Genomic DNA, 20,379 nt, shown 5'->3' with positions numbered 1-20,379 from the left:
TTGTCTCTTTTAGGCCCTGTACAGCAGACTAGTGCCATCTGTTAACGGTGTGAGATGCTTCTCTCCTATACAGATGGCTCGCCTACAGGTGAGTCTGGACAAGATCTTTGTACCTCTGACCTTTTTAACTTTTATTGTTTGTTAATGCCATCATCATTTGACACAAGTTATTACAGCAGTGGTTCTCAACAAACTTCCAAGGGGGCCTCAAGATGACTTAAGACAAAATAAGCATTAAAAGAAATAAATCAGAACTACTACATTCCATCACTTTCTTATTTTAATGCATCCCCTTTTTTCACACACATACAAGAATCCCTTTTTTCATTGAAGAGACAGGGCTTCTATGGTCTTGAAAAGCCTAATTTTAAATATATATTTGTTATGCCAAATAAAATAATTTATCTGGTTAAAACTATATTAAAAAAATATATATCGTTATCTTTAATCCTTTTCTGATAAATGGGAACTTTGAAGAACATTCAACTCTTAAGACTTCTGGAATACACATTGTGGACAATGGGGAGGTTTTAAAATAAATGTTGAGAACTGCACTAGAACTTGTAGAAATTTGGAAGCAGTACATCAGATAACCAACAGGGGTCCTCATGCAGCTACTGCGAAAACTAGCCATTCTTTCTCATAAGGCTGTAATTCACAGCAAGTCTCATCATTCACAAGTTTCACCCTTCACTTCTTTTCTTTTTTTTCTTTTAAGTAAACAAGTCAAGTGTTGTGTTATGTTGAATGTGACACAGATAAGCTGAAAAAGGCAAAGTCAGTAAATTTACAAGAGACAGACAGTGATTCGGAGAGAAATCTAATTAAAAAGATAGTCTGAAAGACATTTATGTCTGTACAGTACCTAGTAAAGGCCAAAACTTACTGCAGAAATGAAAATGCTTTAAAAGTATGAATGAACCAAATAAATATGAATGAACCACTTTTTCATCATAATAATCATTGCACTTGTGTTTGTCTCTTCCTCACCTATGTTTTCAGCGTCTTGGAATAAACAAATCTGACCCCAGTGACCTCACACCAGAAGAGATCAGGGCATTTGTCCGTCTTGACCTTGACCCTGAGAAGGTCACATGGCAGAGAGGTAGGAGCTTGTGCAATGTAGATTGCTTTACTGTTCTGCATATGGCATGTTCTTAAAATAATTACTCAGTGCTCGATAAGTCACAGAAAGAGATTTAGAGATTGTGGTACAGGATATATGATGCATAAGACAGGGAGCTGAAGCATGCAGTATGACACAATATGTGGCCGGCTTTTGCCACATTTGACTCTTCTGTTTTAAAATGGCTAGTGGGACAGCACCATAAACTAGCCATGTCGTTACATCTGAGAGCAATTTTTGAATTGATGCAATAACGAGTCTACTCTTCACACCTGGAAGGGAGGCAAAATGTAGACCTTCTGCTTTTGGTTATGGTGCAGTGCCGATTCAGGGGACAAGATTCAGCTGGATTGGGGTGTTTCCCGTTTTACTCGTGGCCACCTGGGAACATCTGCTGCCTTTAGCCCTACATTCAGAAGAGTGCTGCAATGACTGATGGGATATTTACTCTGTCGGTTCAAAAGTGCACATTAAGATGAGGAGCCTGGAATATTAAGAACGCCTTTACATCTCTCTCCCGCTGCGAATCATAATCTGTGTGTGTGTGTGTGTGTGTGTGTCTGAGAAGGTTTGACAATTCCGTACAATTTTCTCAAAGTTGACATTCATAAATCTTATGTTTTAACCATTAGGGTTTTGCATGGTCCATTATGGCAAGATATGATTGTGAATAATGATCCTCGGACTACATTATTATGGTCTTTTCTTAGTTTATTAATCACTCTTCAGATGAAACATTTTGGCTGTGACGTATGTTATGCTGCAGTTCATGTACGCTGTGTTGTCACAGATGGATGAATTGAAACAGATACACAAGAGGAATGCGAGAGACAGCCAGAAAGCAGACTAAACCAGTGTTGTAATTTTTGTTGCCTGTGACATTTTTAAAATGAGACTTATAATAATTGTTCTGCTTTTCCATGAGAAAATACCAGAGGTTTTGAATTCTTTCCCCTGCAACTTCTTGGTCCTTAGGGAGTTGTGTTTGTGTCTCATACTGCACCCTTCTACATTCAGCTTTGCTGCAAAAAAAAAAAAAAAAAAAACATTCCAAAAAAGTCTTAGAGGAATGCATGCTTATTGCAAGGTTATGGTTTTGCTTGGCACCCATCCCTCTGGGTCTCTTTAGGTCATTGGTTTTTGGGATTCATTAGATTGCCTCATACATCTCCTCAGCAGTGACTGCAAATTCTGTCCAGCTTGCAGCATTCAGCATCCATGAGTTTCTCAAGACGTGATTCTCTCCAGAAGTTGTCTTCAAACAGTGCTGTGACGCTTGAGCAGATAGAACAAGCCAACCAATGTGTTTTTATTGCAACATCTGAAAAAAAATTGCTTTTATTAAAAAAAAAAAAAAAAAAAATCCAAAATATTGAAATCTATTAATGGCAATAGGTTTTTAATGTTTTATGTTTCTATCATTATTAGTAAGGTTAAAGTAAAAATCCACCCATATATGAAAATTGTCATTATTTTGTCGAAACTGTTCAATTGCTCTGTTGATCTTGTTCACAAAACAGGTCTGGATAATTTGTTCACTAATCATACTAATCTGGTTGTAGAGGTCAACTAACTTTATGATCTGGATGCAATAGTTAAAAGTTAATTTGCATGAATGACTGAGAATAAAATAAACTAAAATACACTTAAAATAAAGGCAAAATTTCCCTAATAACTGAGCTGTCCGATAACTTTTTTTTAGAATTTGATTGACAAAAATAAAAAATAAAAACATTTGACAGATGGACAAAATAAGGAATTTGCATTTTTTTGTCTTTAAAATATCATTTAAAATGTGCTTATAAAAATTATTTATTAATTTACTTTTTTTACTCTTTTATTAATATATATTTTGAAAACAAAAAAAAAAGAGAAAATGTAAGTTTTGAATGTCTATTAATTTTTCAATTTAAAGTCATTTCCCTTTTATGTTTGAATTGATAACTTAGTCCTTCTTATTTTTGAGTATCACCCTCAGTCCTCCGTACATTGAAGATGATCAGTGAATAGTGAAACAAATCATAGTGGTTCAAGCAACTTGGAATGTAGTGCACCAGTCATGTTGACTACTTGTATGGGTCTTTCACTGTATTTCAATTTATAGTTTGAAAGCTTTTCTCCTCATTTATTGTAATTTTATGTAAATGAATGATAATTACATCCTTAATTTCTTCTTATATGTTTTAATGGAAGAAAGAAAGTCATACAGGTTTGGAATGACATGAGAATGAGTAAATGAGCACACAGTTTATTTTTGGGTGAACTATCCTAAGGTAGAAGCAGAGGCTTCATTCTGGTTTCACTCTTAACATATGTTTTCCTGTTTCAAATAGTTGTTGATACCAATGACAGATTTCTGCGCAAGATCACTGTTGGTCAGGCCAACACCGAAAAAGGCCATGCTCGCCAGGTATGTGCTTCATATTTCTGATTCAGTTAACCAACAGTCAAATGTGAAGTGTAGAAGTTTTGTCACTTTTCCTCGATGATTATATATCACTGTTTCTCTATTCCCTCTCTCACTTTTCTGTCTATTTCCCTTAGCTGGAATCTGTTAAGTCTTGGAGTATGTCAGCGGCTGTCAGAAATAATGACTTTTATACCAAATCGGGCAGATAACAGTGTGCACCTTAATGTGAAATAGTCTTTGTAAAAGCAGATGTTTCAAAAAAGGCGTTACTGGGCACATACAGTAGCAAACCCTTTGAGCTGGTCAATCATGTGCTTATGTTAATCTCCCTCCCACTTTACCAAAACCACTGAAATGTCCATTACAGCCTAGTACTTTGTTCTTGAGTAACATACAGTATAATATACAGTATGTGCATTTTGGAAAGACAGTAAGTGTGTGCGTGTGTGTGTGTGTTTGAAATGTTGAAAAAGCACTTAAGCATGTTACTTCAGGCGTTGCAAACCTTGACTTGGTAGATCATCTCAGCATTAGGGTGCTGTAAATGCAGTTAAATGGAAAATAATAATGACACAAGTGGTGTGTATTAAGCAGCCCATCTCTGCTGATAGGGCATCTGGCCACCACTCCCAGCTGTTTTATTGGGGGAGTATTTATTAGCTGAGAGTTAAACCAGGACAGCTCGGTTTTTTACTCCAGCTGGGGTTGTCTTGGACACATGTGGTAGCAGTTTACTGTATGTGATAAAGAACCAGACTTGGCAGATGTTGCGTGTGTGTGTCTCTGACAAATCTCTCCACTCTCTTTATCATGATGACTAATTTTGATAAAAATTGCCTAAATCTTTACTGTGATGTGTTTGTGTGCTGGTCAATATTTGATCTATCCCCTCTCGTTCTTACAGACCCAGTTTGATATTGCGGTGGCCAGTGAGATCATGGCTATCCTTGCTCTAACAGATGGACTTGGTGATATGCGGGCCAGGCTGGGACGCATGGTTGTGGGCAGCAGCAGAAACGGCCAGCCGATCACTGCAGATGACTTGGTGTGTGTGTGTGTGAAAGAGAGAGAGAGAGAGAGAGAGAGAGCACGGTTAACTACCCATAAATTGATCAAAATCACAGAAGTTAATGCTGTTCCTTTGAAATTTCTATTCATCAAAGAATCCTAAAAAAATGCATTTTTGTTTCCAAAAAAAAAAATAAAAAAAAAAATCAAGAAACACTGTTTTCAGCTCAAATTGAGCAATCACTGCTTAAAAATCAACTTGGCCATCAAAGGAATAAATTGCATTTTGAAATGTTGAAATAGAAAACAATTACTTTAAACTGTAATGTTTAATTATATTAACATTTTTACTGTATTTTTGATCAGTGTGTGAGCTTAAGAGACTTATTTCAAAAACATTTTAAAAATCTTACTGTGTGTGTGTATATAAACAATGATTAGTAAGTAAAATTAAAATATAATCATAATATTCATGGATTTCAAAAACAGCACTGTGAATTGACTGTGAAATATTTTAAATATTGTGAACATATAGTGTTTTCATTCACGTAATTTTAACCCTATGCAATATATAATTCTATATATAAATATATAAAGTTAAATGTAAATGATGTGTATTAAACTTACACTGTAAGCAATGTGAAGAAAACAGGATATTTATCACAAATCACCAGCCAAAATTTCATGAATGTACACAGCCCTATCATAGAAACATTAAACAACTGCTATAAACAATATATTTGGACATTTCTTTGCTCTTTTCTCAGGGTGTAACCGGGGCTTTGGCAGTCCTCATGAAAGATGCTATCAAACCCACACTGATGCAGACGCTGGAGGTGAGACCTCTTCCCTTTTCCTGTACCCCAAACACTCAGTATCTTTTACACTGTTGTTCGCTTGTGTGCTATTTTTCTTATTCTGTCTCCCACACATGCAAACATAACTGCCCTATCTTGATGGAAACTCCCAAACTTGATAGTCTCAGCGTTGGTGAAGTGATAGGATATTCGAGGCATGACACCGAAAACACACACTCATACAGTAACACATGCACATCTGGTTTTGGTTTTGGCTCAGTGGGAGTGTGTCTCTGTCTTTCACTGTCACACCCTGAACACCATGAGAAAACTGGAAATGAGAATTTGACAGTGGTGAAAAGCCTGATTGTTGGAATGCCTTTCATCTCTGACTTTAAAACATGCTAATGACTAGTGTTTGGATGTTTGGTGTGTACAGGCGTATGTTTTTGGGTGTGAGATGCATAGAAGTTGCATGTTTGTAGAGAGGGCCACAGAATTGATTTGTGAAACCTTTCCTGCCTGGTTTCCTGTTTCTCTTGTGAGGAGGAATTGTATCAGAACGAACAAGGCAGCAAAGGGTTGTGGGAATACTGCATTCTGTTTGCATGGTGCTATAATGTCCCTGATGGGATTGGGATGTATGTGAGTATGTGTGTGAAAGAGTGAGCGAGGAAGTGTGTGAATGTCTGAACAAGAAGATATGCAAACCTCTTTGATATAGACTAAAGATGTGAGATTTGTCAAGAGTGTTAGGAGAAAATATTTCTCCAGTGTGTGTGTGTTTGACGTTAGCTGCAATTCAGGGACAAAATTGTACCCAGAAGTAGTATGATCGTAACAACCTTCCTTTAGACATTCCCAAATATTTTTTCACTTCTATAAAAATGTGAAGAGTATTCTTTCATGGGTAGGGTTCATCTTTAATATCCACAATTTTATATATGAAAAATAATGCTCTTATTTAGATTTGCTTGGCTAAGTAAACCACTTGTTTGTGTCATGCGACAAATAAATAAATAAATAAGTCAACTGTATATATGTTGATCATATAATGTTCAAAATCTTGGGATCAGTATGTTTTTTTTAAGAAATTAGTACTTTTATTCAGGGATGATGCATTACATTTATTAAAAGGAACAGTAAAGACTTTTAGATTGTTGCATGAAGTTTCTTTTTCAAATAAAATCTGTTTTTTTTTTATTAATCAAAGAGTCTTTAAATGTGTCATAGTCAGCTTTGTCATCACAGTAATAAATTAAATTTTAAAACATGTTAAGATACAAAACTGGTATTTTATATTTCACAATATTACTGTTTGACTGTATTTTTGATCAAATAAATGTACCCTTGGTTAGCATAAAAAGCCTTTAAAAGAGTGTATTGACCCAAAATATTATTACATCTATGCATTGGCTTTGTGATACATTTACAAAACTATAAATAAAGTTATTATAACTATATGAATAATCAAATCAATTTGTAGCTCATGTACTAGTTAAAAAAAATTGGATGTCATATTGAGTCAATAACTAGATAATCAGGACAAACATCTAAATAAGTTGAAGATTTTGCCTGTAAAATAAGCATAAGTACCCTGTTGCCATCTACTGTGCACACTTGGTTTTCCTGTTTTCTAACTTTCCTGGCATTGGCATGTCAAATCTCTTCTCTTTCCAGACCCACAGGGCAAAAGGCTCCAATCTTTCCTATTCAATTAAAAAAAAAATATATTATAGTTTTTTATTTCTGTAAAACTTTTACTGAGGACAGTTCACTGGAAAACCATGCACTCTCTTTCCATTCGCAGTCACGCATAAAGACCATCACTCGTGCTTTCATATTGGCTTGTTGACAGGCTGCCAGATATGTCCACATTGTGAGCAAATTTGATGCTGTAAATTGACCTTCAGAACTGATTGATTTGGTCTGAAATTTTAAACCTGTGAAACATATTTAGGTTATAATGAGCTGCACATTGTCAAAATCAGTGTACTGTTAATATTTATCACATTTCATCACTTTTATATGATGCTTCTTAAAGGCCTCTAGATCAAGTAAATGCATAACTTACTATTTATTTGTCCAACAGCATAAAATAAAAATATAGTGATATAAAAAATGTAGACTCTTACAAACTAAATACCAAAATACAAACTAATCTGTTTGATTAAATAAAACACTCAATAAACCTCTGGCAGGCTTGTGTAGCTAATATGGTCATCTCTCAAAATGAGCTTGGTTCACTTCACTTACCTCTTAGCATTTTTTTTTTGGCCTTTTGAGTCTTAAAGGTGATGTTAATGTAGACTATTTAGTTTATATCAGCACCTGTATAAGGCAGTAAAAGTAGGATGATGGGATGCAATGATAAAAGTTCAGATAAATAAAGGAAGGTGGTCTTTTTCCAAATGATGGAGCACTTTTTTTTTCTTTTTTTTTTTTTTTTACAAGTTTTGCATCCTTTTCCTGAATTTAAATGACTTCACCATCACTCCATTCTTTGTTTTGTATGTTCTCCCTTTTCCATTTTCCTGCACTCTCTCCTTCCTGTCCCTTAAGCTGCTAGTGTCACTTTTCAGTGTTTGGGAAGTTACAAGGGACCTCAGGGTCATCCGTTCAAACCTCATATTTTCACAGAGCTTTAAATTCTTACTGGCTTATGATGTTGAAACAGACTTTCCAGACCCATTTAACATTTATTGTTGTTGAATATACAATGGTGCTAACATATAAAATCTTAACCATATAAGGTTTACGCAAAATACATGTAGATTGACTACTTAAACCCTACATCTTGTATTATTAGTCACCAGCTCTTAATTAAAAATTTCTACAGTAATTTTCAGGTAATCTTGAGGCACACCTGCTAATGTGTGATATTTTGAAATGCAGGTGTGACCCGAATGGTTTTACTGATATTGTTTATGTCTTTGTCATGTCAGGGCACTCCGGTGTTTGTGCATGCTGGACCTTTCGCTAACATCGCCCATGGAAACTCCTCTGTCTTGGCAGACAAGTTGGCTCTTAAACTAGTTGGAGAAGAGGGCTATGTTGGTGAGTGCACACACATACAGTATATCCACACACACAAACAAACATATTCAGTCGCACACCACTGCATCTTTTTATAGTCAAACACATTCATTGACCAGAGACAAAGGCTATGTTGGGGGTTAAAGTTAAAACAACAACAAGACTCCTGTTCACAAAGAAATTTTGATGCCCCCCCCCCCCCCCCCACCACAGAATCCTGTAAGGCTTGAACCCCAAAATGTAGCTGTTTGTAATGTCTGTTTAAAATACATCTTGTTCTAGTAAATTAGCCTTTTAAAATTTAGATTGCATCTATAAACTTATTTTACCCAATGCAATCCTGTTTTTCTAAAACAACTAAAATCAATAAACATTCAATTTAATATAATTACATGATTTTTATGTTGTAGTGTGTATATATCATTGAAAATGTTAAAGAATATGTTTTAAATGGTGTCCAGTTTTGACTTACATGTAGCAACTTGCATTAGGGTAATTTCTAGACAAAGTCTAATCAGTTAATGTTATACTAAGTGGCTAATTGCCTAGTGGTATGAACTGCTATTATGCTAAACTCTGGAGGGGGAAAAGGCTGGCTTAATTTAACCATTTATAGCTTTGGTTATGTAACATGTAACCATTTAAAATGCATTAATTGACCATCTTTGCATATTTATGACGACGACTTTGGAATCCAAGGGGAAGAATATTCTACAAGGATGTAGAATTTGTCTCAACACCAAATTCTTTATCTTAAAACCCAGATCTATGTTTGTTTGTTTTTTGTTTGTTTATTTGTTTTACAGCTGAACCCAACTAATCCATACGTGCCTTGCAAAACACACACACTCACTATCTTGCCATCTCTCCTTTACTTTATCACTTCCTCTCTCCATTTGTCACTCATTCCTTTGCTCCTCTCTATCCTTTTTATTCTCTATCCCTCCCCTGCTCAGCAACATGCCCCAGACACTAAAAGAATGCTGGGAATGGCGGAGGCCCTGTGGTCCACACTAAGAACAGTGTAAGCTTCACCCCCTCATTTAAGGACAAGCTGAAATGTGTAAGCCCAATGAAAACACTGCCTACCAAACCAGGCAAAGCTGTGTCGAGTTACCGCCTCTAGAATTTCAGTTACTTTTTGTTATGGCTGAGTTTCTGCCAGTGTGTAAATAGTGTGCAATGATAAAAGTTTAGATAAAGGAAGGTGGTCTTTTTCCAAATGATGGAGCTCTTTTTTTTTTTTTTTTTTTTTTTTTTTTTTTTTTTTTTTACAAGTTTTGCATCCTTTACAATTGTAATTTTTTATTTTATTTTTTAAAAGATAGTTAGGTTTTTTTTACCCCTCAAATTGTACAGCCCTAGAAACTTTACTAGAGGCCCCTCTGTGGAGCACAGCAAGAAATGAATTGTTTGTTTTATCGCACTGTGAAAGACAAGCAGATGGGTCTTGTTCTTGAATTCAGAGAAGTCCATATTAGACTTGGAGCATCAGCCTCAACTAACAGCAGGAATGCTGGGAGTTGCTGACTTTTGCAAAATATCAATGAAGGAGGGCGACATTTGTATGCGTTACCTGATGCCAAGGTATGTGTGTTATGTAGTGTTTTTGCTGTGGGTGAGAGGGAGGACGCTGGCTATCAGCTGATTATACACAACAGATCCACTTCACAGAACCACCACAGTACTCAGGAAAACCAGAGCAGCATGGTAGTTACCTTTAGTCTACTCAAACAAAAATCACTGCACACAAACCTGACTGATAGAAAGTTCCTGAAGGGTAATAACATACTCCCCACCTCACATTCCCTTTGTAAATCTGTACCTGACTGGTGTGTGGGTGACACAAGGCCTGGTGATGTACACTCGTTTAGAGGGAGTCTCATATACGGGTGGTGCAGTTTATTACAGCACCTGGTCGTCTCAAGGTCATGAGTACTGCCTCCAGGATAACACTCTGATTCTGTGGTTTTTGGCCTGTTTCACACACATGCATAAGTGAAATAACTGCATCAGCAGGCTTGTTTTTCCTTCCTTAAACTTTCCCTTTAAAGTTTTTCTTATCTTTTTTCCTTTCTAGGCACTCTTTCCTTATTACTTGCCTTTCTACTTTCCTTTCTACTTTCCGGGGGCAGTCTTGGCCTAATGGCTAGAGAGTTGGACTTGTAACCCAAAGGTTGTGGGTTTGAGTCTCAGGTCCGGCAGGAATTGTCGGTGGGTGGAGTGAATGTACAGGGTTCTCTTCCACCCTTAATACCACGACTGAAGTGAGACCCTTGAGCAAGGCACAAACCCCCAACTGCTCCCCGTGTGTGTGTGCACTTGGATGGGTTAAATGCAGAGCACAAATTCTTAGTATGGGTCACCATACTTGGCCACACATTACTTCACTCACTCACTTTCACTTTCCTTCCTTCCTTCTTTCCTTCCTCTGCAGCCTGCCTTTCTTCCTTCTGCCTTCCTTTCTTCTAAACAGTCCATCCTTCCTTTCCTCTTTCCTGTCTATTCGTCCTGCCTTCCTTTCTTCTTTCCTTCCTAAACATAACTTTCTTCCTCCTGTACATGCATGTCTTCCTTCCAAAACATTCCTTCCTTCCTTCCTTTCTTCCTTATTTACTAATCATACTCTAAACATACTCTCAACTCTCAACAGATTCTCTCCTTTCTCGCTTCCTTCCTAAACTTAATCAGTCTCCTTCGTCTCCCAGAGCTGCAGCACTGTTGACACCCTGGACATACTATCGATACAAAAGCATGAGATTTCTTAAATTCTGTTTAAACGCTTAAATCTTTCCATCATATGGTAATTGAATTACATAAAGTTAACTGTAAGTGACCAAGACCTGATGCATGTGAGACAGAACAAAAGGCTTACCTTCAGAAGATTACTTCCGTTCAAAACCAAATGCCAGACCACCCCCCCCCCCCCACACACACACACACAAACATGTAGAGCCTCAGAAAATATGCCAGACCTCTCTGGTGGAAAGAATAACATTACCCTTCCCATTCCCTCCTGCTCCAAAAGCCTGGGAAGTAGCACAGGAAGCTTGCAGGGTTCTGGGAAAAATGGCTACATGGAAATACTCCAACCATGCTTACTGTTCAGTGACACATACACATTTTAATACTGACTAGTTCAAACACAAACAGTTAATATCTCTCATTCACAAAACAACTGAAACTTCAAGGAGAAAGGAAAACGGTTGAAAACATCTTAACAAAACCATTTGAGATGATCATGTTTTGTACACCACTGTCAGCACTTGAACAGTGAAATGTTCCATTGATCACTCATTCATGACAGCAGTAACACATATGGAGGATTTACATGCTCACTCTTAAAATGGTTGTGATTATATCCTAATTGAATGAATGTGAATAACTCACCCTGGAATGCGGGGACAATTTGATTATCGTGTAACTGTGGGTTGCTTTTATTCATACTTGTGAGAAAGCATGTGTAAGTGACGTACTCTTATCCAGCTTTTTATATCAAAATCTTATTTGCAAAAGCTCTTAACAATTTATTAACTTCCTTCTCCTTCCCTGCTCAGTGACAGAGGCTGGCTTTGGTGCTGACATTGGCATGGAGAAGTTCTTCAACATTAAGTGTCGGACGTCTGGGCTCACACCTGATGTTGTGGTGCTGGTAGCTACTGTTCGGGCTCTGAAGATGCATGGAGGTGGACCAAATGTAAGTGTGTGTGCTGCTGTGCATATATTCACATAATCTCTTTATATGCCTGACTGCATTAAAGTACATTTCATGTATTTACAACTTTCTGCATATACTGTATTTTTTTAAGGTTACAGCTGGTGTACCACTGCCTAAAGAATATATCAATGAGGTAAGCAATGTCTTACTTCAAATGACCATATTTGTAGAGCGAAATATTTTTTTTATTTTTTACTTATGTACTATCCTACTCCAACAATAAGAGGCGATGTTGCTCCCCAAAGACAGGATGAAAATAAAGAGGGTTGGAAGGAGGTAGGGAAGTAATTGAATGAGTGTCTGCCCCACCTCACTCAGGCAAAGGCCCAGAACACATCTTCTCCACCCCCTCCAGTTCCCTTCTTCCTCCCTAATGTGGTTTGTGTTATTTAGTTAACAGGGTAAATACAATCTGTGTTGTTGAAGCTAAATACACAGAGGCATAATGGGAGTTGTTGTCTAAGAAATACCATACCTGCTTTTCATCAGTCTCTCTAAAGCAACCCCAGCTGAGAAAATAACTCAAGTGCTTAAGCTAATTGTGCGGTTCTGTAATGAGAAACAGAAAGCACCAAAGCATGTCTCCTGAGCTTTGGATAGCTATTCTCTGAGACTGGTTCTGCTCCATGAGCGACAATTTAGTAGGAAAAAAAGAGCAAGAAGTTTCCTCTGGAAAGCTTAGCTTGTGGGATGAGATTCTACAAGACAAACCGACTTGTCCTTTTAATGAAGACCCTGATTAACCATTCAGATTCAACTTTTTTTTTATTAGATTTTAAAGCTTTCAATTTTTTTTGTCTGGTTAATTTTTCTCAAATGTTTTTATATAAAATCTTTATTAAACATTAATTACATTCAAGCCTGAAATTTAGAGACAGTTTTTTTAAATTAATGAAATGTTTACTTTTTTCTGTCAGAATTTGCAGCTGGTTGCAGATGGCTGCAGTAACCTTAAGAAGCAGATTCAGATCACTCATCTCTTTGGAGTCCCTGTGATTGTTGCTCTGAATGTCTTCAAGTAAGAATAGGTCTATCTGAAAAACTCATTCTCCAACATGCATTTTCTTCCCAAAACATGATGTTTGAAATTGTGGCTCATTAAACAATGTATAAATATTTATAAATAGCAATGGTTGATTTAAACCAGAGTAACAAGAGTTTGTGTGTGAGAGAGTGTGTGATCAAAAACGGCAACAGATGGTGTCCAAATTGAGCTTATTTGTAAGTGTGTCTTTCCAGTATGTCTGGAAGGTTTTTTTCTCCACTTTTTGATTAATGACCGTATTTAGCCAAAGTATTGTGTTTGCACTGTGACATTTCTCTTTCTGTGAAGGACTGACACTCAAGCAGAGATCGACATGGTGTGCCGCATCGCAGAGGCTTCTGGGGCTTCAGCTGCTGTGCAGTGTCATCATTGGTCCAGAGGTGGACGGGGCTCTGTGGAGCTGGCACATGCTGTGAAGAAAGTTGCATCTCAGAAGAACCATTTCCAGTTCCTGTACAATCTCCAGGTGAGGTCAATTATTTGTGGAAAAAAATACTTTAAACATTATAAAACAAACATTGAGCTTAGGGAACACATGAATCCATACTAAGACAGAGCAAATGGATTGTTTAAACATGATCGTATCTTGTACAATGAGCTAAGTGTTGCTCCTAGTGTGTATATGTCAGGTTGAGGTGGGGGTGGGGTGGGGTCCTGTAAGGCCATCTGCTGGTTTGAATTAACCTTAGTGAGCTTAGAGGTTGTGACTTTGATTAAGTGATGCTATGAAAGGTGTGGTAATCTCTGCTCTTGGCTCTGGCTGGCCTCTATTATCATATTAGAGGTCTGGACCCTTGCTATCCCAAGCATCTACAGATAGGCAGAAACTAAGTTTTATTGCTTAAAAAAAAAAAAAGTTAAATTGTTTGAATATGAAATGACTTTTTTTTCTTTTTCCATATATCTTTTACTCTCTTGACCTGTTAAGTAAGCCCTGTGTGTTGTTTTTTTAATAGGATTCTATTGTAGAGAAAATTCGGACTATTGCACAGAAGGTTTATGGTGCTGATGATATTGAGCTTTCACCTGAGGCTCAAGCTAAGATAGACTACTACAATCAACAGGTGAGAATGGCTGTACATTGCAACTGAACTTAACAAATGCATGTACAATTTTGATATTTGAGCTTTCTTATTTTAATCTTAAATGTTATATCAATATTTTAACCTTTTAATATCAATTATTTATTGCTTATTTTAATTTACATGCAGCAATACAACATTAAAAAAATCCTATATCTTTATATAAAATAAGATAGTTTTGAATGGATTCATTAAACCGGTAATCTGAACTGATTCATTGAAATCTGCCAACTCTATCTTACAGTGTTGATGAATTTTAATGCTTGTATTTGTTCACCAGTGTTATGTTTCACCATCTTCTAATGTTTGATGTTGGTAGAAAATATGCTTGGCCCAATGTGTTTGAATTGAATTCTGTGAAGCACTGTATCTCCCAACATAACACTTAACGAATGTCAAGAGCCCAGAGCCAATGATGTGCATGTCTCTTGTGGATATTAACTGACTGTAAATCTCTCACAGGGTTTTAGTGCTCTTCCCATCTGCATGGCCAAGACCCACCTGTCTCTCTCTCATATGCCTGAGAAAAAAGGTGTTCCCACCGGTTTTATCCTGCCAATCAGAGACATTCGTGCCAGCATCGGGGCAGGGTTTATCTACCCTTTAGTTGGAACTGTAAGTGATTATCCTCAAAATCTGATGGAAGCTCATCTTATTACATTCTTTTCCTTTCTATCTACATGTCCACAATTTCCTTCCTGATATATTTGATGGCTTTCACCTATTTGATGCCATCCACTACGTCTTCATATTACTTTCTTTTATTACTTCCTTTGCTTGTAGGTGAATGTTTCAGTTACTGATAGGATCCGGGATTACGGTTGAACCTGTGATCTGTGACCTTGTTAGGGCTTTTAAAAACAGCACTCATGCCAAATTCCCCTGCCTTCATGTTTTTACTCTTTAAAAGCCAATATTGCCTGGCCTAAGGCAGATATAAAATGTTTGGTCAAGGTAGTTTTCATTTAATGAGAAGTCTATTGGATTCTCAGTTTGGATTCATGATGAAATCTGTGAGACAGTTTGATTAAGCCCTGTGAAAACAGAGCTTAGAGCATGTGTGGGGGTTTTTTGAGCAAGAGCAGGTCAACTTTTGAATGACCCATGCTTTTCTGTGTGTGTGTGTCTGTGTGTGTGTGTGTGTGTATGCATATTTTTGGTTTTCATTAAGATACTCCGTCCCTGGATTTTTCCCAATGTTTTCTCTTCTTTCTTCCTAAACCCAGCTGGTTCACCTTAGGAACCTCCATTCCAATCAGACTTCCCACATAGGGATATATAAAACAAGACTCTTTATTCTCCTGTTCTGTTTGTACATTTTAAAGCTATCAATTAAATACATTTATAAACATGCATGGAGATGAATGTCAAAGTTTAAAATCTGTTGGTTTGACTGGTTAAAAAAGGTTAAATGTGATTATTTTGATTTGATCATATTGTGTGGTGTTTTCAATATATTGCTTTGTTTGAGCATCCTGACCAACTGGATTTTGTGCCCCAGTTTGATCGAGCCAGTATTTTTGTGTCTTTCTGGCATTGTGTGTTTTGTTGGCTGGGTGAGGCTTAGGGAAGGAAGCTCATTTCTGGGTTGAGAGTGAGGTCCTGGCTGCAGTGTGGGGTCAGGGTCGGGGTGAGGTGTCCGTTGTGTGGCATGCTGGGAGATGGGTGACTGTGACCCAGCCCCTCCGGTCTGACCACCGCTCTGTCCCCTTTCATCTCCATGGGCCTGCTGCGGGACACACGGCCAGCGCTCATGACCTCTCACCTTCAGCCGACTCAGAATTTACTGCCAGTGCTTTGAACTTCAGTGTAATCTCTTCTTCTCTAACAGCTCTTCTGGTTTTCTTTATTTTCCTTATTTCTTTCCTTAAATCTACCCTTGTTTAGTTCTTTCGCTTGCTTGATTGTAATACAGTCAGATGTTAAGGAGTTAGTGCTTAAATCTCAAGGTGCATATACACTGACAGACTTTACCATTGCAGAGGTCATGAAATGGAAAGTTACTCTACAATTAAAACACATGGCAGTTTTTTTTTTACTGACGTTTTTTTCAAAATAAAATATAAAGTTTTGAAAATTTATTCCATGGCCCATTTAAAAAAGGTTAAGTAATAAAACAAAAATGATCCTGTTGTGTTTAAGAAAAAAAGAGCAACTTAGACATTGTGATAAATCATTTACCATGCAAGAAAGTCTGGAATGAGATTAATAATTATGATAATTACTTTTTATTTTTGAACTACTTGAATAAATACTTGTTAAATGTTCAGGGTCGGTAAGATTTTTAAATTGCTTTTGAAAGAAGCCTCTTAAAGAAACCTCTAGCATTCATTTGGCAAGGTACAGTAAAAACTGTAATGTTGTAAACAGTAATTGTAATTTGTGAAGTATTACAAATAAATTTTAAATAATGTTTAATGTTTTTTATTTTAATATATTTTACAAGGTCCAATTTTCGCTATTAACAAACCATTAACTACGACTTTTGCCTCAATAAACCCCTAATTTGCTGCTTATTAATAGTTAGTAAGTTAGTTGTTAAGTTTAGGTTTTGGGGAGGATTAGGAATGTAGAATAAAGTCATGTACAATATGTGCTTTATAAGTACTAATAAACAGCCAATATGTTAATAATAGGCATGCTAATAAGCAACTAGTTAATAGTGAGAATTGGTCCCTATACTAAAGTGTTACCTGTAATTTATTATATGATGGCAAAGCTCAAATTTATTAGCAAACAGTTCTCCAGTCTTGTTTAAAACATTAGTGTTTTAAGTCCATTTTTACAGATATTAAAAAGATTGCATAATTTTATAAACACAATGTTTTCTGTCTTTCAGTCATAGTCATAGTTAACTGTGGGGCTCAGGCTACAAGACAGGTGTGTGTTATTATGCCTGTTACTTTCAGTGGGAGACCCTGAGGGACAAAGCACTCATGGGGGGCTACAGGAGGAAGTAACTGATGTCATGCACCAGATATGCAAGGGAGGGGTCAGCCAGAGAACAATGGGACTCAGTGGATATTAGCTTCCATTTAGCTCAGGAAATTTATTGCCCAAATCCGTGTCTGGTGTAAGCCGTACAATGAATTCCTGATGATACTGCTGGAAGGCTTATGGTGTTTTGGCAACCTGACCACCACGCTGACATGAGCACACGTCAATAGCAGACTGCTGCAAAGAGCATGTTCAGTAGAAAGTATAAACAGACACAATGGTCTGCGGTGAGGAAAACATGGCCCATTTGAACCAAGTGTTCAAATGAATTAAGTTGCCATTTGTTCTTGTACATTGACTACATAATGGAGTATTGTGTATGGAAATAATTGTGGGAATTTCTTGGCTTAATTTAAAATAGCAACTAGATTTTCAGTTTATTTGCATAGCAATGCTCATATGACGGCACAAAGTGAACTCTTTAACCGAAGGGAAAAAAACTGCTGAAGGTTCACTTTATGAGTGCAGATTTGTATCCTGTTCAATAACTGGATCCCTTGTATGTTTTTTTAGCACAGAAGACATCTCAACACCACACAGCCAAGCGGATGACCTTTTAAGTGAATTTGCTGAGACAGTGTTGCATCTGTCTCAGAGATAGGGGAGGGTCGGCGCTTCAACCTGACCAATCTAGGTTCAGTCTCATGTGCTTTTAACAACAGTTCAAATTGCTATGTATTTTTGACCCTGTGCCATAATGGTACTTAAGCAAATTGGAAGAAAGTGCAGTTAATTGGAAAGAAAGTTGTACAGTTGCTGAAAATGCCCAAAATTTGAATCATTTGGACTTAAGTCCCAAACCAGGTCTGTTTTAAATTCTTTGGATCGTATGGAACTGATTTATCCAATTTTTGGAGATTTACCTATTAGTTGAGCCACAGGGTGATGTCATGCTCTGGATCATACCTTTCGTCAGTTTGCCATCTTGTTTTTCTTTTTTATTACAAAAAACATGTAAAAATAAAAAACTGTTCAGATCAGTCAACTGATTCACCTTATCTTTCTACAAGGAATCTAATTTATTCTAATAAGACATTAAACAGCTCCTGGGTTGTCATGCATGAGAGGAATCCTTCCTTAAAATATTTAAAGCTCTGCTTGCTGTGATAAAGTTTTTTTCTAAGAAAAGATGGGGACCGGAGGTCTCAATAAAAGGTTGGGATGGATGATGTCTTTCAACATTCTCAGAAGTGCACGTGTACAAAGAGAAAAAAGGCAGGATCTTTATATTTGAGACCTCTGTGAAAAGTATAGTTTTATATTCTCTGGGCAAGGTGAAATTGCTGGATAAATTTCCTGTCTCTTTTTCTGTCTCTTTTTTTTGTTGTTAAATGATAATTTAATTAAGATAATTCATTTCTTTTGCCTGGGTCTCACATGTATGCCAGTCACTTGATTTTAATCTGTGGTATTTTTAAGGTTGTTCATTTTTCTTTTATATAATCAATTGGTTTGACCACTGGCTATAGATTTTGTTGTTAGGGAATTAAAATGATGACCTTTGAAGATTTCCTCAATCAATAAATCAATCCTAAGTCTGCATACTTTTTAAAACTGAGTGAATATTGATTGCTTATATACACTGACCTGTCAACATTTCCATGTTTAATTAATATTCTAAAACATTCAAATATTTAGGCATCTTCATGTTTTATCACAATAGTAATAGATGCAACAGTTTGTAAATGATGGCAAAACTGGGGGCTACTAAAGACCACAATTGTCTCTTTAAAAAACTGCAAGTTTTAGTGGCTCCAGCATTAGCCTCTGTTTGTAAATGAGATTTATATCCCACGGAAGTAATTTGGAGGTAACAAGATTTGCCTAGAATAGATGTTTAGCAAGGTTTAGCAACATCTTTGAAAGACTGAATTTATGATCTTGAAGCTAAGTAAATCTAAAGCACACAGGCTAATTTAAACACTCGTTTATGTATCAGTTATAGTCCTTTAAGTACCTAAACTTAATTCAACAAACCTTCAGTTCAATTTCTGCCTCAATTACTGTGTGCAGTAATGTTTTGTGTGCACAAAAAATGTTTTGCACATCAAAAATATTTATTGGCTATCATAAAGTTTCTTTTTCTTTCAGATGAGCACCATGCCAGGCTTGCCTACGCGACCCTGTTTCTATGACATTGACCTTGATCCTGTGACGGAGGAGATAAAAGGACTCTTCTGAGGACATTTCTGCAGTCCCATACATGCTTTTGACCAGTAAGAACACAATTAACAGTACCAGAACAATAACTTTATTTTTGTGCTTTGTTTATGCCTCACAACAAAAAGATCAGATTTGATTGAATTTACTTTAAACTTTCTCCTTAACTTTCTTTCTCCTCTTTCTTGCTTTCCTCCATTCTCAGGTGTTCCCCAGTTTCTGTGTAGGCCTCCATTCATATGCCACTGATTACAGCTCATCCACTGCCTTCTAGCAATGAAACTACTAAGTGTTAGATTAACAAACATTCCTCCTCCTTTGGTTTGCACAGGTTTTTTTTAAAACCACGTTTAACTCCTAAATGTTAGCTAGCTTTATGATTTTTGTATTTAGCAGTAACTTCTTGTTTTCCCTCATATTTTAATTTAATTTTTAGTTGATGGTTTGAAGACTTGAAGTGTGAAGTTTTAAGCTTTACATTTTGTTGCTGTAAACCCTTCTGTTTACATAGTGATTTTGTGTTTACAACCTAATGATGCACAACATTTTATATAGCTAAAAATTCCATTAATGCTTTAATATATCTGTTTTAAATGTTTCAGATTACCTATGGAATATGGTAACAATATTCAAGCAAACTCAATTTCTTTTCTTTTTATTTTATTCTATAACATTAAATCTTGTTTAACAGTTTCAGTGTTACAGCCAAATATGACATAAATCTTAAAGGGATACTCCACCCCAAAATGAAAATGTTGTCATTAATCACTTATAGCCCATGTCGCTCCAAACCCGTGAAAGCTTCATTCGTCTTCGGAACACAATTTAAGATATTTTGGATGAAAACCAGGTGGCCTGTGACTGTCCCATAGAGTGCCAAGTAAATAACATTGTCAAGGTCCATAAAAGGTATGGACGGGAACACTTTTTGTAAGTGAAGAAAACAAAAATAACGACTTTATTCAACAATTCCTTTGTCAACAGTCTCCTCTGTGTCTCT

The 20,379-nt window shown here is 36.6% G+C and overlaps 1 protein-coding gene across 1 annotated transcript in view; it reads left to right on the top strand.

Annotated features, from left to right (window-relative positions):
• The window catches only part of LOC122144723 (monofunctional C1-tetrahydrofolate synthase, mitochondrial-like), a 28,190-nt gene extending 8,012 nt beyond the window's left edge, over window positions 1-20,178 (top strand). The window contains 14 exon segments of the mRNA XM_042755854.1: window positions 14-88; window positions 1,003-1,105; window positions 3,460-3,536; window positions 4,441-4,581; window positions 5,312-5,380; window positions 8,287-8,398; window positions 11,935-12,074; window positions 12,187-12,228; window positions 13,013-13,113; window positions 13,429-13,606; window positions 14,097-14,204; window positions 14,685-14,837; window positions 19,311-19,435; window positions 19,585-20,178. Of these exon segments, the coding sequence (XP_042611788.1) occupies window positions 14-88; window positions 1,003-1,105; window positions 3,460-3,536; window positions 4,441-4,581; window positions 5,312-5,380; window positions 8,287-8,398; window positions 11,935-12,074; window positions 12,187-12,228; window positions 13,013-13,113; window positions 13,429-13,606; window positions 14,097-14,204; window positions 14,685-14,837; window positions 19,311-19,400 (1,389 nt within the window). The 3' untranslated portion in view covers window positions 19,401-19,435; window positions 19,585-20,178.
• Window positions 20,179-20,379: the final 201 nt, after the last annotated feature.

This window comes from Cyprinus carpio, unplaced genomic scaffold (assembly GCF_018340385.1).
Source record: "Cyprinus carpio isolate SPL01 unplaced genomic scaffold, ASM1834038v1 S000006753, whole genome shotgun sequence".
Taxonomy (NCBI): Eukaryota; Metazoa; Chordata; class Actinopteri; order Cypriniformes; family Cyprinidae; genus Cyprinus; species Cyprinus carpio.
The sequence above is the reverse complement of the archived record's forward strand: the minus strand, read 5'-3'. Positions and strand labels throughout refer to the sequence as shown.